The 26,302-nt window shown below is 34.1% G+C and overlaps 1 protein-coding gene across 9 annotated transcripts in view; it reads right to left on the bottom strand.

Annotated features, from left to right (window-relative positions):
- The window catches only part of LOC126778454 (calpain-A), an 80,433-nt gene that overhangs the window by 28,426 nt on the left and 25,705 nt on the right, over positions 1-26,302 (bottom strand). For all 9 annotated transcript variants that reach the window (XM_050502008.1, XM_050502014.1, XM_050502007.1 and 6 more), the window contains 13 exons: positions 15,506-15,682; positions 14,910-15,028; positions 13,197-13,265; positions 12,670-12,804; positions 7,174-7,342; positions 5,772-5,953; positions 5,344-5,457; positions 5,030-5,136; positions 4,842-4,951; positions 3,988-4,184; positions 2,996-3,103; positions 2,578-2,620; positions 1,271-1,400 (listed from right to left, as the gene is read on the bottom strand). In XM_050502008.1, coding sequence (XP_050357965.1) covers positions 1,271-1,400; positions 2,578-2,620; positions 2,996-3,103; positions 3,988-4,184; positions 4,842-4,951; positions 5,030-5,136; positions 5,344-5,457; positions 5,772-5,953; positions 7,174-7,342; positions 12,670-12,804; positions 13,197-13,265; positions 14,910-15,028; positions 15,506-15,682 — 1,660 coding nt within the window. The remainder of the gene's footprint in view (positions 1-1,270; positions 1,401-2,577; positions 2,621-2,995; positions 3,104-3,987; positions 4,185-4,841; positions 4,952-5,029; positions 5,137-5,343; positions 5,458-5,771; positions 5,954-7,173; positions 7,343-12,669; positions 12,805-13,196; positions 13,266-14,909; positions 15,029-15,505; positions 15,683-26,302) is intronic.

Here is a 26,302-nt window from a genome sequence, read left to right as displayed (position 1 = left end):
TGATTATTATTTTTACATACAGCTTAGTAAAACGAAATTAATTAATAATGACAATAAGATATTAATCGGAGCGTATGTATTGAGCGAAGCGGTTATTTAAATACATATCTTGGTATATAAATAAATTGTCTAATGAATTTCACTTACAATGCGATAAAGTCTAACTCATATATGTAAATATGAAATAAATAAACAGAAATAGCAAATTAAAATAACATTAATAACAATTTTGATAAACACTACAATAAATAAAATAAATACAAGAAGTTCTAAACAAATGATAAACATTACAAGATGTAATTTAGCTTAAATAAAGAAAATGTATACAGATAAAAAAAATAACTACTGTATTCTAATTATATGTTATATTTACTTACATATTTTATTATCTTCGGACGGTTGCGAACGAAATAATTAAAAAAGCGGCATTAACGGTGGCACATAAGCGTTATCACATTGAAAGCTTAAAATGGGCATTTTTGTAAACAAAAACTTAACGGATTAACGAAATTAATTTTTTTCTTTGATTTAATTAATTAATAAGTTAGAAATATAATTTTAATTTTATAGTAATTAGCTATTAATTAACACGATATATCACCGTCACATTATAAAGAGAAAATGTTGCAACTAAAAATAATTTGTTTTGAAAGATGATATCATACTTATGTAAAAAAAAAAAAACAATTTAAGCACCTCCGTCATAAGTGACATTGGCAGAATATTTTAGACATAGCGCTCATACACGCCATATATAATTTAAAAAAGAAAACATTATGTACCTAATATTCAAATACAGATTATAAAAATTGAAAGGAGATTTTAAATGTATTCATTATTAATAATGTGTGTGTTTTAATTTAATCCATACAAAATGTAAACAATTGAAAATAGAAAAATTTCAAATGACTTCTCGATAATTAGTGTTATAAGAAAAAATGCTTTGACTAATTATCACTATTTAAGGTGCGTTGTATGTATCAAATATATCTCAATAAATTTACAAATTAAAGGCCTTATTAATGAATATTGTTTAGCGGTGTTAAGTTAAACAATGATATATCTCTCTTTCTATCATCATTGTTTTGACATTTGAAAGAAGACAGTATTATTTAACTGCCACCCCCTGAACAATACTCATATGTAAAGTTGTATGTTTTCAAATAATAAAGAATAATTAATTGTCATTTCATAGGGAGCTTATTATAAAATGATGCATGTTGTATGAATGAATGTGTATGTGTGTATACATATATATGTTTGTACTTACCCTCCCTCATAGCATAGTCGAGGATCTCCTTTAACTCTTGCCAGTCAACCTCCCCATCTGAGCCAGCCAAGCGGTTGAAGAAGTCGCGAATCGGGTCCGTTGGTTCAGGATCTGGTGTTATTTCTTTTACCTGAACGATCGGATTAGTTAATATTAGTTCCTTACATATGAAATTAGCGTTTTGTCGTACTGACCACTTTGATTACATATGAAATTAGCGTTTTGTCGTACTGACCACTTTGATTACATATGAAATTAGCGTTTTGTCGTACTGACCACTTTGATTACATATGAAATTAGCGTTTTGTCGTACTGACCACTTTGATTACATATGAAATTAGCGTTTTGTCGTACTGACCACTTTGATCTGAAATATCTCCTCTTTGGTTAAGAATTCCAAATTCAAATTTATAAATTCATTTAGCTGGTACATTTATATATACTGTACTGTGAGGAAGCCGAGATGGCCCAGTGGTAAGAACATGTGAATCTTAACCGATGATCGTGGGTTCAAACCCGGGCAAGCACCACTGAATTTTCATGTGCTTAATTTGTGATTATAATTCATCTCGTGCTTTACGGTGAAGGAAAACGTCGTGAGGAAACCTGCATGTGTCTAATTTCACTGAAATTCTGCCACATGTGTATTCCACCAACCCGCATTGGAGCAGCGTGGTGGAATAAGCTCCAAAACCTTCTCCTCAAAAAAGAGGAGAGGAGGCCTTTAGCCCAGCAGTGGGATATTCACAGGCTGTTACGGCTACGGTACTGTGAGGCGTGACGTGTGTTAGAAGGGGCCCTTGTAAATACGTAGATAATAAATAGAAATAGAGATGAATGAAAAAGAAATGTGCCGTTGTACTCCAAGTATATAGGTTTAGAAGTTAATGTCAATATATATATATATATATATATATATATATATATATATATATATATATATATATATATATAAATATATAATAGTAGCTTTACATTTAACATTGAAACAAAGGGTTTTTGGTAATGGTAGAGATAACTTTGTATAAATTTTACTCGTATAAAATCAGAACTGGCAGCTAGTATAGCATAAGTAACATTCGTTTTTATGATGATAACCAAACCGCCTCTAGTTAGATACTATTGAATAAATTGTATTACAATTTTTGCTTTCGATTTGCTATAATGTAATTACTTATGAAGAAAATATTTAATTCGATTTAAGCAATGTTGCTATTGAAATAGTGATTTAATTATTTTATTTCATATTGGAGACGTATATAAGTATGTGAATGTTTATTATATATTATGTTCTGATTTCAACTTACCCTGTCATCAACATCGCCCATACCGACTTCTTCGTCGTTTTCACTGAAAAATTAACATCTTCAATAAATAAATGTCTTCACAAACATGGCGTACAAATATTCAAATTACATTCGAAAAAAGAACGCAAAATATCATATTTCTATATAATTCTATTTTGTGGTCTAGTTTAAAATTCGAACATATAATGCGTCAGTTTTTTTTTTAGAATCTATCAGTATTTATCGAAGGATCACTTGGATGTTGCGTTGCCTTTGTCTTCAAACAAAATAAATTATTGGGAGCGCAAAAAACGTCAAACTTCTCATATACTGCTTTTCCGGTTTCGACAATAATGTAACAATGATATTGAATAATTGTTAAATATTTATTTTATGCAGATTCCGACCACAGATTATACGAATACAATATAATACATACGCCATATTATTGCTCTTCTCAGAGAACACACGCAGGAGGAATTCTCCTTCTTCACTGGGCTCGAAGGTTGAGGGCACGATCACATATGAGCCGGGCTCTAACTTGAAACTGGATTAGAAAAATATTATTTTAATATAAGTACGTTAATTCATACAAATCTAATTCTTTAACTTCTTTATAAATAAAAATGTATGATTTTATATTTGTCTTCCATTCAATCCATCGTGACGATTTTGTTCTTACGTTATTAAAAAAGAACAACAAAAGTAACTAGAACAAATGTTTGTTTAAAAGTATTTATATTATGTCACTTTTGCTACGCTTTTTTTTCAGACCGCAATTCGACTAATAACCAGAACGCCTGACTCTTTGGTAAAAATGTATTCATTATATACGTATAAAATATTGCTGATTGTCAATTTATAATTGACGTCAACCGATATATAATATGTATATAACCATTTGAGAGGTAACAGTACGTTCGAGAAAATTCTTGGCGCAAAAAAAGTGAATGTTTCGTTTTATGTAGCCTTTTTCTGTATTCGATAGTTTATATTTTATAAAAGTAACATTGGAATAGTGTTGCCTCAATATTAAACTAATTTATTCAATGTATTTAAGTTACTTATAATAATAATATACATTCGAAGTAAAATTTGTTAACAGCCTGTGAATGTCCCACTGCTGTGCTAAGGCCTTCTCTTCCTTTTTTGAGGAGAATTTGAGCTTATTCCACCACACTGTTCCAATGCGGGTTGGTGGAATACACATGTGGCAGAATTTGAGTGAAATTAGGCACATACGGGTTTCCTTCAACGTCAAGCACGAGATGAATTATAATCACAAATTAAGCAGTTGAAAATTCAGTAGACATTCAGAGAACTTTACAGTAAATTTGACTTTTCACCACTGAAAAGGAAATAGCTTGACATTAGGAATCTTGTTTGTTCCATTCAAAAAGCATATTTACAATTAATTTTATTTGTACTCACCGAGCACTGACTTCTCTTAGGTTGATAAAGGCTTGAGAACGTCCTACGGATGCGTTGTACTTGAAGAAATTAACATCTAGTGGCTTGGGGACATGTCCGTAGTCAGGAAGACGGTAAACTGCAAAGCCAATAGTGAGACACTCCAGGCCCTGGTGACGTTGAGAACGACGGTTCTTCTGCATGAGAGCTACGATGATCTGGAATAAAATTATAAGTAAATATTTGTGATGTACACCCATAATTTTGCAAGACCGCGTTCGAATGACCTCCAAGTCCTCTTACTTACTGGAGATAAAGAATATACTTAAATTATCAACAAAATCCTGTATTTCCTTTAAAATTAAATCTTTTTTTTTTATAGAGTAAGAAGGCAGACGAGCATATGGGCCACCCGATGGTAAGTGGTCACCAACGCCCATAGACATTGGCATTGTAAGAAATGTTAACCATCGCTTACATCACCCATGCGCCACCAACCTTGGGAACTAAGATGTTATGCCCCTTGTGCCTGTAATTACACTAGGTCACTCACCCATCAAACCGGATCACAACAATATCAAGTACTGCTGTTATGGGGTAGAATATCTGATGAGTGGGTGGTCCCTACCCAGACGAGCTTGCACAAAGCTATACCACCAGGAATAAGGGTCACTACTATTTTTTTTAATTAAAAACGGTAGGTGGGCTTGCAAGTCGGCCACCTGATGGTAAGTAGTCATCACTCACGTCATTACAAAGTATATAGTAAAGTTTAATAATACACAACAGCTATATAATATTATTTTATATAATACAGATTAAAAACTAAATATATTTATAATAAGTAGTTAAAATTCTGAGAAATAACAACTCACTGTACACTTGTTTTCTTCATCATCTTCGTCAGGGTCTTTTAAGGTGACGGTGTACTGAGGGTTCTTCCAGAAGGACTCGAGGTAATTTCTGCAACCACCGGCTGTTACACCTGGAAACAGTTGTTTTAAAGTAGAAATATTGCAACACACGCTGGACGTTTGTTAATTATTATAATCACAATACAAACCTCTAACCCATTCTCCCTCGAAGACGGACATCTCCCATTTCTTAGTGCAGCCTTCGGGACACTCCTCGGGGTCCAAAGAATCCGGATTCAAGTTACATATTTCAACTCTATAATCAAAATTTCATAGAAAAATTAGAATTAGATAAGAAAAAGCAACAGCGATAGTTATTGTTTATTAAATATATACAAAACATATATAATATTTTCACAAATGTTTAAAACTAAAGTAAACTAAAATCAACAAGTGACAATTTTTTTTTCTGAATATAAATATTTATCAGAAGAAATTATAATATCCAAAACATTAATCATACCTATCAAAGTGGCTGGCGAAATCCTTGAAAGCCATCCAGAACTCGCCGTCGTCATCGAAGGTCAAGCCCAATTCCTCCTTTTCCGACTCTGGTATGAATCGCCATTCCGGAGACCTGGCAGACATAAGTTGATTTAGTGACAGGGCTTCCATACTAAATTTGAATTATATTTCGAATAATGGGATAAGTACATTTATTCGTACTTTTTGTATGCTATTTGTTCTGTAATATAATGTTTTTGTTTTTTAAATATCAAATCCTCAAAACAAAAACACCTCTAATTAAAAGTAAAATTCTTTTATCGCAAGGGTCTTGTCGAATTATTATTAGATGCGACCAAATTCGGTATATATGATATATATGCAATAGGAATAATTTCTGCAGGTTCCTATAAGGTTAGTTATATATAGGCACAGCTGGGCACTCACTTGTCGCTCCATGCGCCGTTCCACTCGGCCTCGTTCCCCCAGGGGTTCCGCAGGCGCAGCAGCGGTATCTTGCCGGCGCGGCCGGGCGTCTCTATGTCGACGTACTTGACGCGCGTCACGGAGTAGGCGTGGCCGCGGATGAGGCCGGCCGGCGTCTCCGCCTCCAGCACGTTGGGGTCCGGCTGTAACGCGGGACGGCTTTATTGCACGATCATTAATGTTTCAGAAAATCTATTTATGTAGAGTAGAAGGAAAAATTGCCTAGCGATCGTTCAGGGAGGAAACCTAAGTACATCATGTACCTCACCATCTAGACGTTTTGAATCGCCAACAGAGACACACGAGACGGGATTTTCTGTAAGAGGCTGGCCACTCTCATTTACGAGGTATATGGGACGATACGCAGCGAGGGATTCTGCAGTCATCATCATCATCCTTACATCATTCTTTTTTTTTAAGGACAATTTTTTTTTTTATATGCCCCGGGATGGCAAATGACTCTACTCCACCTGATGGTAAGTGGTAGTAGAGTCCAAGCGCGACGACGGCTAGTACAGTCGGGAAGAATGTTCTGTACTAGCCGTCCCCGCCTTGCCGGCCCGCAAGATGCCTCTTCATGCCTCGTTTGAAGGAACCCGGGTTGTAAGAGGAGGGGAACACGTGAGCTGGTAAGGAATTCCATTTTTTGGTAGTGCGACAAAGAAAGGAGTTGCCAAATTTCTTTGTACGCGATGGAATTGATGTCACAGTTAGGCGGTGACATCGAGAACCAGCTCGCGTGGACTTAAGAAGGAAGGGGGAAGCAGGAATTAGAGAGAATAATTCCTCAGAGCACTCGCCGTGATACAGTCGATAAAAAGCGCTCAGTGCTGCTATCTCGCGACGCAATTGTAAAGGTTCAAGGGTGTTTGTGACCTTTACGTCGCCAATAATGCGTACTGCACGTCGCTGCAATTTACCTTTTGACCTTGGGGTGTTTTAGGTAAGTAGGCCACAAAGCACTCGGGCGTGCTAATCGCTCGGGTCGAGTCAGCGGTGAACGTCACCTCGCCCTCGCACCACTTCAGCCTTTAAAGCGCGGAGGGTGGTGTTCGGAGACAGTGACCTCCTCCGCGAGACATGAGTTAATCACTAAATTGGTCTAGTGATTAACAGGGAGTTTGGGGCAGTTTCAATTGTAGACATTTTTTTAAATCGAGGTTCAAAAACGCTTTAAATTGAAAATTAAATATAGTATAAGGATATGTCGTGACTATTCATTACAATATTAACAAAATAGCAAAATTGAGTAAATCAACTCATGATAATGCCACTTTCAGTCTATTCAGGATAGCAACCCCTTTTTTTAAATCTAATACCGATAAACGTTGACATTACAAAAAATATTACATTAAAATATTACCTCAATACTGCATCCCATGAGCGAGTTCCTTTCATACGCCTTCAACAGTATGGTATAGAAATTGGGAGGTAGTTCCGTTATTTCGTACATCTCAGTGACTCCGCCGGTGAAGTCCTCCATAGCTTCGCATGTTGAACCACCTTTAAGGGCCTCGTAGGAACCGTGTAATCTGAAAAAAATGCATTAATAGAATTTAATCAATACATCAACTATATAATTACAGGCCATGTACTGTCAACAAAAACATGACACAAACGCTTTTTTTGTGCATTAAATATTTGACTTTACAAAATCACGTGATAATTTAGTTTATTTTTATTTTATTTATTTATTTATATTTGGGAAACATACAGTGTGTTATTACATAGAATTAAGGAATTATTACTAAATCATAAACCAATAAAGTTTCCATTTAAAAATAGTACAAATGTTAGAGTATGCGTGTAAAAAAGACAACAGAAAGAGACAAAAATACAATGCAATCTACGAGTACAATCAAATCGACTAATTACAAAGTTAAAAAAAAAAAAAAAATCAAGAAGTTAAATTACAATAATATTAATGAACATAAATATAAACAATGTCATTAAAAATATTTAAATTTGATTTCAACAATTAAAGTAACATCATAAATCATCAATTTATGGCAAGTAATTGATTCAATATACATATACATTATTAATTTACAAAAAAAATATTAATTTTATTAATTATTTATTAAACAAGTATTCTTTCAATAATTTTCTTATTTTATTAACATTCTCTGTTGTAAAAAAATCAATTTCGCTAAATCGTTTATTGTAATCGGTGCAGGCTCTGTATACAAATATATTTTGCGCATACTTGCTTCGGGTGAGTGACGGATTAAAAAGTAAGCACTTACGTGTGGTGATTCGAGAGCATCGGAAACTAATACAACCTAAGAGAAACGGGGAATCAACTAAATTATTAATTAATTTAAATAAGAATATTTGATCTCTGATCGCTCTTCTGTCAGCGAGTGATAACGTATTTAAGCATTCATTATTAAGTATAAATTCCTTAAAACGCACAAATCTTATAAATTTATTTTGGACTCTTTCCAATCGGTGTATGTATGTTTTGTAATGCGGATTCCAAACAGTGGAAGCGTATTCGAGGATAGGTCGTACAAAGGAATTATATAGAAGAGTTAGGGTACTAGTTTTCTTGAAATCTTTCGACGTTCTAAACACAAAACCAAGCATTCGACAAGCTTTAGCCACTGTCTTACTTATATGCAAACCGAAGGTCAACTTATTGTCCAGATGTATACCCAGGTCTCTCACCTCGGTCACTCTATTAATCTCAACACCGTCTAGACGATAATCATATATAATAAGATCGCGTTTCCGTGAAAAAGGAATGACGCTACATTTATTTATATTTAAATATAGAGAATTGTGTTTACAATATAGACACAATCTGTCTAGATCCTCTTGCAAAAGTGAGCAATCCAACGGAGTCGCAATCTCTCTACAAATTTTCATATCGTCTGCGTATAACAGAATACATGAGTTTTTAATTATGCCATTGACGTCATTAATATATAAATTGAAAAGCAGTGGGCCAAGGTGAGATCCCTGAGGTACACCTGAAGAGACAGGAAAGAAGGATGAGCAATAACCTTTGATTGTCACAGCCTGGCTACGGTTCCGAAGGTATGAACTTATCCACCGAAGTAAATCGCCGTGTATACCGACTTCTTTCAATTTTTTAAGTAATATGTTATGTGAAATTTTATCAAAAGCCTTGGAGAAGTCGGTATAAACTACATCTACCTGGTTGCCCTTATCCATAGATGAAGAAACACGGTGCACTAACTCACAGAGGTTGGACTCTGTCGATCTACAGTTAACAAATCCATGTTGTTGTTCAAGAATAACTGGACGTAATAAAGGAAAGATAGAATCATAGATAATTTTCTCAAAAGTTTTCGCTATGACGCATAATTTAGAAATAGGTCTATAATTCTTTATGTCGTGCTTATTACCTGATTTGAATATTGGTACTATATATGATCAGTATTCAACGATTTATTGAATAACAAATAGATCGGATATGATAGAGTAGCGCGACATGATTTTAAAAATAAAGGAGGAATGCCATCAGGCCCGTATCCCTTTCTGATATCAAGACCTTTAAGATAGCATTCGACCATCTCTTGTGTAATAGTTATAGAGCAAATACTTAAATGCGTCTTGGATGATACATTATCTAAATCATTATCAGAAATGCCAGAAACTGTCGCTTCATAGACCGAATTAAAGTATTGGCTGAAAAGTTGACAAACATCATTGCCACCAGTAGCAACTGAATCATTATAAAACATAGTTTCAGGGAAGCAATTAGAAGCATGTTTCGATATAACAAAAGTCCAGAAAAATTTACTGTTCTTTTTAATTTAAATTTCGGAATAATTAATGTAACTGTCGTAGCAATAAATCTGAACCCTTTTTTGTCTTTCCCGCAATAAACAAAAAGTATCATAGTCCATATTTCTGTTGTACATTTTCCATTTTTTGTGATATTTAAGTTTTTCAGCAATAATCTTTACTAAGGATTTTGAGTACCAGAATGGATAATGACGGTTGCATACAACAGTTTTTGTTGGCACCATTTCACGTATAACATTGTTAACCGTTTCATAAAATAAATCTACTGCTTTTGTAATATCTGATTCACTAAGGAGATCAAACCAATCAATGTCACCCAGAGCTCTATTAACTGCTGTATAATCGGCTATATGAAACATGCGTATGGTGCGAGAAGCCTTAGAAATTGCACGCGGTACGGTTATCTTAGGTAAAATGAGTAATGTAGGATGATGTGAGTCTTCGGGTACAAGTGGGTCGCTGTGTCTTACTATTGAACATTCACAATTACTTATAACTAAGTCGAGAAATCTATTATTAATATTAGGTACTGTATTGTATTGCTTTAAGTTATTAAAATTCAGAAAATGGTATATAGAGTCAATAAGAATGTCATTGTCAGAAATATTCTGAAGATCCATACTATTCTGGCAGTAACTCCATTTAGCATTTGAAATGTTAAAATCTCCCATTATTAAAAAAATGTCGTCAGGATTATAAATGAGTTCTGACGATACTAATTCAAAAACTCGCATAATGTTTCATAGTGGTATTTACCATGAGGGAGATAACAACAGTATATATGCACTAATCTAGATGTTGGTAGCAAGTTAATTGATAAGCTAACTTTGATCACTTCAGACGCAGAATTTGTCAAATTTATTTTAGATGAGGAGTGAATATTGAGATGAGATCTTATAGCTATCAGAACTCCGCCACCTAAGCTATCTCCTCGTAAAGTGTAATCACGATCGCTTCTGTATACAGAATACTGTGTGTCGAAGAATTTCGAATCAAATAGAGACTCATTCAGCCAGGTTTCGCTAAGACATATAATATCACAGTCAACATGAATAAGGTTCCTATAAAAAATATTAGTTTTAGATCTGAGTCCACGAACGTTTTGATAAATAATACTAAGATCCCTAGCCATTATAAGCGGAAAAGGCAATTGTGCACAATAAAATATCATTTAAAATATTTGCTAATTGTTCAGCAAATGTACTAGTAACACCTGATAAGTGATTGCCACTCTCTTGCAAATAATATAATTGAATAATGTAGCTGCGAAGTGCCCAATACGCTCTTAGCAATATAAGCATTAAGTATATTATTCTAGAAGCAAGTACAGCGAAATACACTTGGAATAAACATAACAAATAAGGATAATGATACATAAATAAAATGCAGTATAAGAATATTGAATAGCCATACAGAGCCTGCCTTATAACATACAAAATAACAACAAGAGAATACAACATAATATAGGAAATACTTTTTTTACAATATACGATAGTACTTAAACAATTTTTTTTACATCACAAGAATTAACTATATGTAAAACCGGACTGGTATCATTTCGGCGTACCATTATGCAACAATTTTTAACCCATACGTATCTATAGGATTTTTCTTTACAAGTCTTCTTTACCAATTGTAGCAGTAACTTATTTGTGCTTGTAAGATGATCATTGAAATAAATATTCTTGTTATTTGATAAGAAGCCGATGTCATGGCATTTCAATTTAAGTTTTCTCACTCGAGACAGAAAGTCATCTTTTTTCCAGCGAAAAAGGAATTTTACAATAATAGGTTTAGCTCTTTTAACATCTTTGTCCTTAGAAGCAACTCTTGTGATGAAATCTATGTCTGTATTAACATTGAGGTTGAAGTCGGCCTTGCCAGCGATGTCCTGTAAAATGGTGAATAGGTTTTCGTTTTTTTTTTCAGGTATTCCATATATCTCTACGTTGGATCTACGGGACCATTGCTCGCGGCTATTGTTTTCGACTTCGATAGCTTCTACCTTTGACTTAAGAGAATTGACTTCCAGACACTGCTCAGATATACGTTTGATTTCAGTCTCGCTGTTATTTATTCTTTTATTAAATTCTTCAAATTTGTTATTTAAGAATTCTAAGCAGTTTTTAAAGCTGGAAACCTCTTCTCGTAGATTTTTTAAGTCATTTTGCAAAGGAGCAATGGTAGATTTAAGCTCGGTTCTGAGGATAGCGATTTCTGAGGATATTATTAATTTCACTTGATCCAAAAATGAAGCATTGTAATCATCGGGTTGGTAGGATATATCCCTAGTAGAGGTCGAACCACCTCTGCGCAGTGTGATGTTCTCGTTGTAGTTTAATGTTGTATTTTGTTTGTGACCTCGTACAGGTGTATTATCACTGTTTATTTGTCTGGGTAAGGTACGCAAGCAATCCGGGCATATCCATTTGTTTCTATTTTGCGTTAAGTTTTTATTTGTACCCGTAGGATTAAGACAATTGTAGTGATAATTTTGACCGCAACTGTCGCATGTAACTACCTCGGTGGCGCCCCTGACGTTGATTTGCAGCAGGCGTACTTCATTTAGATAAATAATTATTCACAAATAAATATGAAAATATTTTTTTGCGCTTGGCTGAGGTTTGAACCTAGAACGCACGAGATGCGTTCAAAGGGCGAGCGTAAAAAGCAGTCACAGTTGCCACAGGGCCATGCGGTGTTTGAGTAAACGGGCGAAATTGTAGACCTCATGTGACGTAGAGACCCACACCAACAGGGTTCAATGACCAAGACCGTATGATTGCAATCAAAGTCAATTCAATGTCACTGATTTGTTACCACTTGCCGTTTTTACTCGTAAATAAGTAAAGAATCCTTTCACAAAGCACTTTGGATTGATTATCAAGGTTCAAGTTAACACTAAATAATATAATTAACGAAAGAACATTAAGAATTAATTACGAAAATACTGGATTAATAATTTTTAAACGGGGAACAAAGAACACAGCACCAGCTCTAACAGACAGCGCGCGCGCAACTGTTTTAATCACATAACCGACAAGGGAGTCTGAATTATTTATATATATTATATATTACTCACTTTGCATAAGCCTTCTCCAGCAAAGCACTCCAGAACTCATTTCTCTCGGAAGAATGCAGGAATACGAGTTTTCCTCTATAAGTAGGAAGACGATCATCTATCACGACGTCCACCCAACGACCGTACTGCCAGAATCTGGAATATACAATTTAAAAGATATTATTTAATCAAAGAAGCAAACCAACTGTGTATGTATTCCCCACATCACCACAGGTAACCACAATCAGGTGGTGAGTAGCAAACCTACCAGTCAAGGCATTTTTAGTAGATTGGCACTTGGTATCCATTTTTATGCAGTTTATATATAGTGTCATATATGTATATAAAGTCACACACATAACATGAAAAAGAAAACGAAGAGTACAACAGGAGAGGTTTTTTTTTTTCAAATAAATCTGAAGTGACATTACTTTGTTATTGGAATTCTGTTATCATTTTCATCATAACAAAAGTCTGAGCAATAGAAAAAAACTGTCACAATTGTATGAAAGTTTGCAATACAAACTCAACCATATTTTATAACTTACCGGAAATGAAAGACACCAGCATAATCTTCATCAAAACTTTGGTCATCTGGCACCACTTGGAAGAATAATCTGAAAATGGAATTAATTTTGTACCCATAGTATAGTATAACTTAACAAGTAAATGGTCTTACACATTGTTTGACCAATCATCATGTTCACCAATCAAATTTTGTTTACATGCCCTTGTAATAGCGCTATAATGAGATTTTTGTGCTAATTCCGATGGGCATTGGTGACCAATAACCCACCATCCGTCTCAGCTTATCTGTGTTCCAGTTACAAAAACAAACACACATATAATAATATCCTGGGACATTTTTCACACACGGCCATCTGATCCCAAATTAAGCTTGTACAAAGCTTGTGCTATGGAAACCAGACAACTGATATACACTACTTTTCTTTTGTAAATACATACTTATATAGATAATTATTCACATACAAAAAGGGGTAATCTATTAAAAATTTGTCAATGACTGATCACGTCAGTCAGTCACGGTAATCTTCTATATCCTCTAAAAATATATATAATTAAATAGTTTCAAGACCAAGGTCACGCTTTCTAGGTCACAAAATCGGAATCTTTTAAACTATATCAGTATTAAATAAACATACTATAAACGTAACTGATAACAAGATTATGACATTGACCGAAATGAAAACCATTGGTAACAAAAAGATAAATAAGCTTTATATACAGTTGCCCATACTTAACTTTTGATAACTGACTTTAAGATTTCCTAATGATTATAGTGGCGTTACGCGAGCCTCTCTGGGTTAAAACCACCCACTCATGACATACTCTACCACCTGACTTAGTATTGTTGTTTACTAGCTTCTGATTTGAAGGGCGAGGGAGCCAGTGTAACTACAGGCAAAAGAGACATAACATCTTAGTTTCAAAGGTTACTGGCGCATTGGCAATGTAAGGAATGGTTAATATTTCTTACGGCGCCAATGTCTATGGGCTAAATTACGACAAGTTGTCAGTAGTAGCCGGGAGTTTTTTTTTATGGTAAAGGTAGGCGGACGAGCGCACATGGGCGACCTGATATTGAGAAGTGGCATCCCCGAAAGAAAATTCGAAAAATAATTATTGTATCGACCCCAGTTTTGAATCTATGAGCACAAAATCTGCGGTCTGAAAAGTGATATTTATATCATTGAAGCTGATATTGATTGCGTCGTCAATAAATATTCACAGAATCGATAGATGGAAAAGGACCGGGACTTTTTAACAAGAGAAATGTATAAATGTATTTACTGGTGGTAGGGCTTTGTGCAAGCTCGTCTGGGTAGGTACCACCCACTCATCAGATATTCTACCGCAAAACAGCAATACTTGATATTGTTGTGTTCCGGTTTGAAGGGTGAGTGAGCCAGTGTAATTACAGGCACAAGGGACATAAAATCTTAGTTCCCAAGGTTGGTGGCGCATTGGCTATAAGCGATGGTTGACATTTCTTACAATGCCAATGTCTAAGGGCGTTTGGTGACCACTTACCATCAGGTGGTCCATATGCTCGTCCACCTTCCTATTATATAAAAATAAAAAAAAATTGTAGAGAGACCTAAGAAATATGGATTATGTGATAAGACTATATATAGAAAATGTTTGGCATTTGAATTTGGACGTGACAGCGGATCGGGACGATTAGAAGAAGTTCAAAGGTATTATCATATGATAATAATAAAATTTAAGACAACACTAACTTTCTGTGCAACGTGAGGTTGGCCACCGCAGCCAGCAGCCAGCAGTCTCCGAGCTCGCCTTGCTGCACGTCGAATCGACTGTAGCCCTCCACGAACAGTTGCGGATTCTCGCACATTTCCTGATCATAAAGATATTAATAACTAGAAGAAATATTTTAGTAAGAAAAATTGAATAAGAATATTGTATTTGTATGTTAAAGAACAATGGTAACAACGAAAATATTTACATTCAGGTTAAAATCAATCATAAGAATATAAATGTCCCACTACTGGGCTAAAGTTTCCACTCTTTTTTGAGGAGTTTTGGAGACAACTCCATCGTATTGCTCCACATGCAGGTTTCCTCGCGATGTTTTCATTGACCGCCGAGCACGAGATGAATTATAAACACAAATGAAGTACATGAAAATTCAGTGGTGTTTGCCTGGGTTTGACCTCAGAATCTGGGCTGTCACTGGGCCATCACGGCAATTTGTATATGAAATATATATAAATATACAATTCTGCATATATAAATAAAAAAAAAATTCTTAAAAATAAATAAAAACCGACTTCCTTCAACTAAAAACTTATTATTTACTAAAAAAATAACACACCCCAGGTCGAAGCCATGTCAGCGGTCTATCCAATCGTTCCTTGTAGTACAAACTTCGATCTATCGCTGGGAACTCCGGATCTTCGAATAATCTACCATCAGCCAAACACCGAGACCTAATTTCTTTGAAGTCTTGGTACGTAGCCGGTCCAAATGAAGATGGACGTGTTTCACCGAGCTGGAAATGAAAAATTAATAATAAATTATATACTTTTTTTATGTGTATTGTATTTTTTTATATTTCTAGGCATAAAGTTAACATTTCTCCATTTTTACACATATTGTACTACCAATTTCCAAAATGCAAGTTGTTACTGTCAATTTCTTGACAGCAAAAGTAAATGATTTGATTACGTAGGATATGTGCCCAGGACATTGGAACTGCAGTTGTGTAAACTAGCAAAGAAACCAATAACTTTTCAGATTACCCTTGAGATTGCAATTATCATCTCCAAGTTGTTTCTACATTAAACCTTAATAAAGTTCAAACCACCACCAATGAGGTTATGTGTTTTTTTTTAAATTTATTTTAAATTCAAAACTTGGTAGTTGATTTTTTTTTTTTATAGAATAGGAAGGCGGACGAGCATATGGGCCACCTGATGGTAAGTGGTCACCAAACGCCCTTAGACATTGGCATTGTAAGAAATGTCAACCATCACTTACATATCCAATGCGCCACCAACCTTGGGAACTAAGATTTTATGTCCCTTGTGCCTGTAATTACACTGGCTCACTCACCCTTCAAACCGGAACACAACAATATCAAGTATTGCTGTTTTGCGGTAGAATATCTGATGAGTGGGTGGTACCTACCCAGACGAGCTTGCACAAAGCCCTACCACCAGTATATTTATATTTTGTATTTGAGAAAAGAATAAAAAAAATATAGGGACATATTGGTATTTTTTATTATTTCGTTGTAGTTCAGACGAGAAATTAAAGCATTTATATTTAAAAACGTAATGTTAATACATATATGTACATTTTAAGTGCCCATAATAACTTGCATATAACATAATTTAATCCAATATTACTTTCATACTTAGCTTTATGAATATCAAATCATTTAAATTACTAATTAACTCTATATTATATTTTTATCAAAAAATATTATCGACGTTAGATATATATTTATTTTAATATTAATTAGTTGATAAGTTTGTTTATTGATGTGTATGTGAAACTAAGTGAGTTATAGTTAGAAAAAATGCATGAGAAAGACACAGGTAATTTTATCTGGGCGAATGGCTCAGGATTGAATACTCGATTAAGAACTAGTTGACAATAAATTATAAGTGAACTCACTTGGATAGGTTTGATGCTAATATGTAGTTAAACACTTAGGATCTTACTTATAAACGTTGTCCAGCTGGTGTTTAGTTAAACACTGATGTCTCTTTCTGACATAATTAATTTGACATTTGAAAGAAGAAGACACAGCATTGTTTACTTAACCAACCCCTACACAATATTTATAAGTAAAGCCGTGAAATTGCTTAACGCTAATAAACATAAATGGCACTTCGTAAATGTCTTTAGACATAAAAAATCGACAAACCCAGAACAGTCGATCGCCTGTCGGCATGAACATTTTACTTCCATTATAGTAATCTGGCAGTTTTAGTTTATTAACTTTATTTTGCACTATTAAAGATAATTTGTTTAATGGCGTTTTTTTTATAACTTCATTCGTATCACTTATCGCAACGAGTTTGTTACCGAAATTTCTATTATCTACAGAGCCTAAGGTTTGTGAAGTTACTTCACTCCCTACATCCGTATTTTCCGATGGTCTGACTTTAGATTTTTGAATATCAGTGAACAATCTTGATATGAAACTTTTACTGTTCCCAGAATCGTTAGCTTTTATTGATTCATCTTTGTTTGTCGATGTATATCTAGATTCTTCTGATACTATGGATATAGATTTTGCTTTCCATTTTTGCACTGTGTTCTCAATTGTTGGACTTGAAAAAGCGGTTGTTACTTTGATATGCTCTTTTTTTAACATAATAAAATAATCTTCAGTTGCTTTAACCATTTCGACGGGCATACGCGTTTAATTTAACTTATGTACTGATTATTTCTTTGTTATTAACTATATGAAGTCATTAGTATACTTTTGGAATAGTAGATCAAGGATTATTGTCAGTTGAACATACAAATAATTGTAAAAATTTCGAAGATGGTCAATTAACGTCCGTTACGTGACAAGACAAGAGCCTCTATTGTCTATGTCCTTCACTGCTACGATGTATTGATTTTTCAATGTGACATCTATTTGATGACCGTAGGAAAATGGAATATTAAATTTCTACAATTAAATATTTATAACACAAAATTACACTTTTTTAAATAATAAAACCAAACGCGTAAACTTAATATTAACTCGTTAATGGAAAACCAAATAGATTGACCATTCGCAACAAACTGAAACAATTGACTAGCAAGATAATGGTCGATAACGCTCTTTTTAAATGAAAATTGTATACATGCATACGTTGATAAAACTTTCGTTGGATCCCGTAGAGAATTTCACGTATAAAGCTTGTCATACAACAAAACCTACTACACCGATCATTTTTATATTTGATTAAAAGTTATTTTAGTTTAATTAGTTTATTTTTGATTCGATTGTAATTATTAACTTCGTAATTAAAGAGAAAATACTAAAAATGTATAACTATCATCGCGATTTATTCGAAAATATTGAAATAATAAACGTTTTCAGTTTAATAATTAAACGTATTACACACAGTACAGTAATAGCCTGTTAATATCCCACTGCTGGGCTAAGGTCTCCTCTCCCATTTTTGAGGAGAAGGTTTAGAGCTTATTCCACCACGCTGCTCCAATGCGGGTTGGTAGAATACACATGTGACAATTTCAATGAAATTAGACACATGCAGGTTTCCTCACGATGTTTTCCTTCACCATCAAGCACGAGATGAATTATAAACACGTATTACGCTATAGTGAATTAGTAAATATATCAAAACTGTAAATATTTGATCACTAATATGAGTAAAGTATAGATAAATGATATTCTTTGTCACATCATAGAAAAACATTTTTACGCATAAAGTCATAACATTACACATATTGTTTAAAATATTCTTGGAAAAATATTCACTAATTTTGAATGATTGACGCCAATATTTTCAAAATTAAAATTTAATACAGAGTTGAAATTGATATAAAGTTGTTACTATCCTAATTAATAAAGTTATACAATTTAAAATAAAAAAGATTTTGAAAGACTGGCAGTAAAAAATAACGTTTTCCTTCTTTTAACTCTTACTTAATTTTATTGAGAGTTACCTTCGCGAGTATTTCAATGTCTATACTCAGATAGAAGAGGCTGTAACGTTTTAAAGTTTTAAAGTTGTTGAATATAGAGTATATTTAAGGTTACGTAGCTTTTTTAAATAGATGGAACAAAAACGACTCTAAGGTATACCCCTGTGGTACTCCCGAGTTACAAAGGTGTGGTACAATATAATACGTTAATTCCATCACACTAACGCATGCATGGGCCAATTAAAATAATTACCACCAATGGTGTCGTCAAATCTAATTAACTTCGCATTTGATGTGTTTAGTTGAGTGAGTGTAATGACTTGAAAGGCTCACAAACTGTTTGATTGATATATAAAAGGTTGCGTGTAAGATAAATTCAATGAATTGGACGTAAAATTTCCAAATCAAGAGTGAGTATTTCTTTAATTAATGTGTTAATTATATTTTAGATTGGATTAAATCTTTCTATCTCACAATAATATCACACAAGTTTTTTTAAGATACTTCATAGCTTAAAGTCATTGAGTTTTTCTGTCGAATATTCTCAGCAGTCCATATTCTGGAAGTTGTATGAACACTCTCGTGCCTCGGAAAACACGTAACAAAGTTGGTTCTGCGTCTGAACTCTTTCCGGTCATGTCGGATTGTCATTCCAACGAATGATTATGAGAGTAAGGAAATAGAGAGTGCATCTGTTTTTATGCACATATTTGTGAACCATAATATGTCCTGCGCAGTTGGCTAATGGTCGTGGTGGTGGTCAAAGTCGGTCAGGACATCATCATTTATTAAAATTATTTGCCTAACGTCGATGTTATAATATATATGGAAGCCATATTGTTAGTATCGAGTTATTTTAATTTACTTTTACAATATATAGGTTTTCTGTTAACCCACATACACATATATATATATATATATATATATATATATATATATATATATATATATATATATATACACGCGTAACTACTACGAGTTGTGCGTAAAATGATTTGCACAATTATTTCACTTATTTACGGGACACAACCATATTTGTATAGTTTGAATAAAAGCTTGTTATTATTAGGTATAAATATAAATCCTTAGTAGTTAAATTTTCAAAAATCCTTCATTAGTGCTAACCTATTGTGTAAAAGGAACCCGTATGCAAATTTTCATGGTGCTAACCCGGACACACTTTGATATGTCAGTCAGACAATTATTCTTTTATATATAGAGTTATTACTCAAACATAATTAATTTTTATCTTAAATGTCCTTTAACCAAGCCTTAATAGATATTGGATAAGATTAAAACAAGATTTCCCATTGTTAAGTATTCATATGACTGATCGAATGCTACTGATAAGACGTTAGCCATTTTTATATTTGTACTATACCATTCCGCCTGCGGCTTCGCCCGCGTGTAAGAGAGGGACAGCGAGTTTGGTACCTTTTGTCCTTTTCGGTACCCCTGACAATGTGTATGCAAAGTTTCATGATAATCGGTTGAGTAGTTACGACGTGGTAGCGTAAAAAACAAACTCACTTTAGTATTTATCATATTATGAGTAAGCATATATATATACATACATACATATATATATATATATATATAGAGGCGTATCTTTATCAGTATCATTAGGTTTCTCTGAAAGTGTTAGCAGATAGTCTGTAAAAACGCCCTTATCCATACTAATAATATTATAAAGGCGAAAGCAACTCTGTCTAATGGTTACGCTTTCAGGGCTAAGCCACTGAAAACCGAATTTAATGAAATTTTGTATGAAGCGAGCTTGAATCACATGAAAGGACATATGCTACTTGTAATACCTAACACCTACCCCCCACCGCCTTTTACGCTGGAAGAACGTATTACGCGTTTTCCTCACGGTGGGGGACTTGCCAGTGACCAAGGGGCCGAGTGCGCCCCGAACATCGGTATACCCACTAAAAAACCAGCGGTACTTTTTCTGTCTTAACGAAGAGCGCCACGGGATCACTTGCGCGTGTTACCGTTACGCTCTGACAGCCGGCCCGCCTATGCGGACCCTCATTCTCTGAACACCTGTCTCCTACCCCGATCACGTGAGCGAAAACTAATATAATATATAATTGAACAGCTATTAATCAACCAAGAACGGCTATTAACCAACTCTACGTCTTAAAACGTATTTCATTAGCATAACAACTTTTGGCGTGCTGGTGAAATAGTATCTTGTTCTTCAAACATCATAAATTAATATTCAGACACGTGGATACATACAAGTTTATTCGAGCTGCGAGTGTGTTTGATATAAAACATAAACACAGCACTTCCCCGTCTAGACTTATGCTGTCCTGTCGTAAAGTATGAACGAAGGGGTCCAATGTCTAGACAGCGAATGACCTCCTGTGACTCATTTTATATGGATTTGGTCTATTGCATTTCATTAAGTTTAAATAGGTATAATCAAGATATTTGATATCTCCTAAGGGATTAATGATGTCTGTATTTTTTATAGAATAATCGAACGGACAAATGAGCCAGCTGTAAGAAGTGCCATTGTAAGAAGTACTAATCATTCCTTACATCGCCAATGCGGAACCACGTTGGATACAACATGTCGTACATCGTACACATCGTACATGTAGTTACACTGACACACTCACCCTTCAAACCGGAGCCCAACAATAATAAGTACAGCGGTTTTACGGTTGAATATATAATGAGTGGACGATACCTACCCAGACGAGCTTGCACAAAGGCCTACCACCGAGCAAATTAATTTACTTCAAGTGAAGTAGATCTGTCTCAAGGTCGATTTTCACTTGATCGTGGTGACGTCATAGCGGTAAAGATAAATTAATCGTACATATATGTGCCGAAATATTCAAACCCACAGAAATACTTATAAAAGTTGCTAAGATTTAAAAAAGGGTTTATAGTGAATGAATCGCTGTTGCATAATAATGAAAAAATAAAATATGCGTAATATTATATTAAAGACTTTTTTTTTTTATAGAATAGGAAGGTGGACGAGCATATGGGCCACCTAATGGTAAGTGGTCACCAAACGCCCTTAGACATTGGCATTGTAAGAAATGTCAACCATCGCTTATAGCCAATGCGCCACCAACCTTGGGAACTAAGATTTTATGTCCCTTGTGCCTGTAATTACACTGGCTCACTCACCCTTCAAACCGGAACACAACAATATCAAGTATTGCTGTTTTGCGATAGAATATCTGATGAGTGGGTGGTACCTACCCAGACGAGCTTGCACAAAGCCCTACCACCAGTAAGTAATAATAACCAGTAAGTAGTAAGATTTTAAGCCTGTTCAAATATTTGCAGTCAAGTGTTTTATAAAGTACTAGCTGACCCGTGCCCACTTTGTTGGGCGGTAAACATTTTTCCTTGTAATGATATTATGATTCAAAAGTCGCGTAGAAAACATCCGACTACCACGAAAAAGTCTTTTCATTTTTCGGGTAAATAAATAGCATATGACACTCACAAATAATGTAGCTTTCTATTGGTAAAAGATTTTTCAAAATCGGTTCAGTAGTATCCAGAGATTAAATCCTACAACCTCACAAACTTTACCTCTTTATAATTTTTCGTATACATTTTAAACTATACGACTTATAGTATTATTCAATTTGCGACATGAAAATGACCTTATACGGACATAAATTAATAAGCCACATATACATACTGAATATATAAAGTATGTAGATATAGATTTACTCCGAATCCAAGTCAAGGTTACCCGTAACAGCCTGTGAATGTCCCACTGCTGGGCTAAAGGCCTCCTCTCCACTTTTTGATGACAAGGTTTGGAGCTTATTCCACCACGCTGCTCCAATGCGGGTTGGTGGAATACACATGTGACAGAATTTCAGTGAAATTAGACACATGCAGGTTTCCTCACGATGTTTTCCTTCACCGTAAAGCACAAGATGAATTATAATCACAAATTAAGCACATGAAAATTCAGTGGTGCTTGCCCGGGTTTGAACCCACGATCATCGGTTAAGATTCACGCGTTCTTACCTCTGGGCCATTTCGGCTTATAGTCAAGTCATAAGTCAAGTTACAAGTCAAGGTTACCAAATTGGTTTATTCATTCAAACATCTGGTTTGGCAATCGTTGAGACCAGTGAACCAGAACGTAATTAAGGTTATATTTAGAAATGTTAGCGTAAATAATACGTACAGTTCATATGCCCATCGTTTTACACTTTGATTGATTGTTTTATAAATAGTATTAGCATAGTAAACTAGATATTGATCCGATGACTCAGTGGTTAGAATAGGTGAGTCTTAACCGATGACTGCGGGTTCATATCTAGGCAATTAAAGAATGAATTTGATTCATTTGTGTCTATAATTCATTTTGTGCTCGGCGGTGAGTGAAAATCGTGAGGAAATCTGCATGTGTCAGGTATAAATCTCCTACCTATGTATTGTGTATGCATTGGAACAGCGTGGTGCAAAAACCTCAAAATTTAATTCAATTTTAAATTGTTTTTAATTTTTATTGTTTTAGTACTTTTAGTAGTTTGGGATTTTAATTGGGATTACTTTAGGGTTAAGCCAATTAAAAAGAAATTTTGGTCAAATCGTGAATATTTAATTCATAAAAATCGAATAATTTTTTTTTGTTTAAAGCAGTGCAAAATTTATCCTTTTACACTGACATTATCAGCTCTTTACGTGACTTATTTAAAACATGCAATATAGCGTATGATTATTTTTAAAATTCTTTGTACTTTATATATATTTGTGTAATAAATATTCAGACATTGTTTTCATAATTGCGCAAAGGCTAGCAATAGCAATATATTATAATAAGATACATACAACAAGATGATTACATGATGGTAGGTGCTCCCCAGACGCGTGGGTAGTGGTAGGTGTACCTACCTATTTATTCTAAATACCTCAAAACTATAATATGACAGTTATATTGCAGTGTTTAGATTTATAAGGGTTATGTCATATATTTATTGTTAGGTTAAGTGCACTAAAAATAACTGGTGTCGCTTTTTAAAATAGTTTAGGTGTTTATAATTATAATACTTTCACTATTACTTTTATAAAATGTTCTAATAATTTCTATACATATATAATTACAGTTTTAATATCAATATAACAATGGGATTTGAAAAAAACCGACTGAAATATAATTTGATTTACATATATGTATTATGATAATTTAACTTCGTCAGGGATACAGAAAAGGACAGTGTACATATCCCCCACCACACACTGGCGGATAATAATTCTCTATGAGTGTCTAGTATAAACCGTCAAGTGATGAAAACCATACATATTGTTAAACTTGGCACTTTGTCAAAAGTGTATTTCTGTTGATAACTAACGTAGATTAAAAAGTAAAATAGTGATGTACTAATTAATGGCGGTATGTCTGTGCTGTACAATTACTGCGACCGCTTCGTTGGTCTAGTGGCGAGCTATAAGGCCGCAGATTCTGAGGTCCTGGATTCAAACCCCCGTGTCGGGCAAAAAAAAAGTATTAAATTTTTCTGTCAAGCTATTCTCAATAGTAGCCTGGAGTATACCGGAATCTCTCTACGCTCTGCCTTCCGTATATCAAATTAAAAAAATAGTATTATGATATAACTCACGTGCATTCACGAATAGACCTATATATAAATTACGATTATACATAGATTTGTAAGTGCAGGATAGTTTTTCATTACTCCCAATTGAGCAATTTCAAGAATTGTTCAGCCAAGGACTTGTTACAGATTATAATTCACCTTAATGGTTCCCATTACTAAACTTGGAGCTTAGTTCTGACATCATTTCAGTTTGTTTTATTGTTGTTGTTTTTAAGGCGGAGAAGAAAACGGTCACGTCTATAGGTAAATCAGCGATTACAGTCAATGTGGCCAATCTCAAAGGAGATGAACCAACTATGCAGGAAATATTGTGACAAATGTTGAAATGAAATAAAGGCGCACTCCGTCACTCTCATGATCGGTAAAAAAGCAAAGGGTCAGGCAATCAGGCACAGGATCAGAGGCTTTGCGTGCTTCATACGGAAACAATACCTCAACTCAGGGTTTCGCTTCACTTCCTTTAGTGTTGGGTTAGTTAATAAAAAAAGCTTAAGCAAATCTATTCTAAAAATATTATTTCCAAATATACTAATCAATTGCAATTGTGTAGTATTCTTAGTGATAACTACTAACTCAATTATATATTAATAACCATTGAATCTTTTACTCCCCAAAATTCAATTAAAATATTATTTTAAAGTTGAAACGATTTTGAACTTAAATAAAAAGGATCAAAAGATCTGGATAGCATAAAATACAAATATTTTTTATTTAAGTATGTAGGTTGTTTATAATGGCTTTATATTAGTTGTTACCAGTACTAAAAACTGCGTATCTATTGACGGATTATGCCGTCACTATCTAAACATTTCGTTAAGGGAACACACATAGTTATTTTAGTGCGCGTCTTAAATATAAACGAAGTTAATATCCCTTCCGTTCTTTCTTTGAAATATCGTTCGAAAACAAATAACAAATTTGTAAAACTACACGCAGTCGAGTCCCAGTAATTTTAAATTAAAAAAAATCTTTATTGAAGTAAGGTCTTCGTACTCGTAAAGTTGACACCAATTTAGATTTTAGAATGATAATTCGATCGAGAAGAACCGAATGGAAGCTCGGATATCTCTTACACCAATTAAAGAAAAAATACCAAAAAAATAATAATTATATAACAGAAATATAAAGCCCTAACAAATGTATGACTGTTATATATAGATATTTGTAGATATATTACATTGCCCACGGTATATTTCCTCAACACATCTAGAAGGCCATGGATGAGTCATAGTCGTTCCCTTAGCTTTACATTTAACCAGAGCTGATAAAATTATCTAGCGTCAATAATATGAGCATTTTAATTACATTTAATGCAGTTGAACTAAATTGTCACAAGTTCATTTTAATAGAATATAATATAAGTTATTTATTTAAATGCTTTATCCTGTTTTTAGATAAGCTTTTCCTACAAATTTTGCTGGTTATTAGTGCATACCTAATTCTACGAGTATACCATTTTCCCCCCTGTATTTTTTTTATAATATCATTTGTATTATCATGGTGGTTTTTTATTAGTGTGGTAGGCTTGGACAGGTTAGATATTAATTGTTACCCGAGTTCAAATCATTAAAAAGTTAATGGCTTTTTCAGTCGAAAAAGTAGACCGGAGTTTGGAAGTTGGATGTATAATACAGATTTAACAACTCTTTTAATCTTACCGGATAATTAAGTTGAGTGAGTGTGAACGATATGTGTGTTTGTGTGTGTGAGCGTGCGCACGTGTGTATGTGTTAAGAGAGTCGTGGAGGCTTTTAAATAATTAGCTTTTGTACGAAATTCAGTCAATACCTGGTGGGCGTTCTTATTTAATTGTTTGTTCATCGAATACCAACTAGTTGAGGTCATATGTATGAACTAGAAATAACTAAGCACTTTAGAAT

Source organism: Nymphalis io, chromosome 26 (genome assembly GCF_905147045.1).
Source record: "Nymphalis io chromosome 26, ilAglIoxx1.1, whole genome shotgun sequence".
Lineage (NCBI taxonomy): Eukaryota > Metazoa > Arthropoda > Insecta > Lepidoptera > Nymphalidae > Nymphalis > Nymphalis io.
Note: the sequence above shows the minus strand (reverse complement) of the source record. Positions and strands in the feature narration are given on the sequence as shown.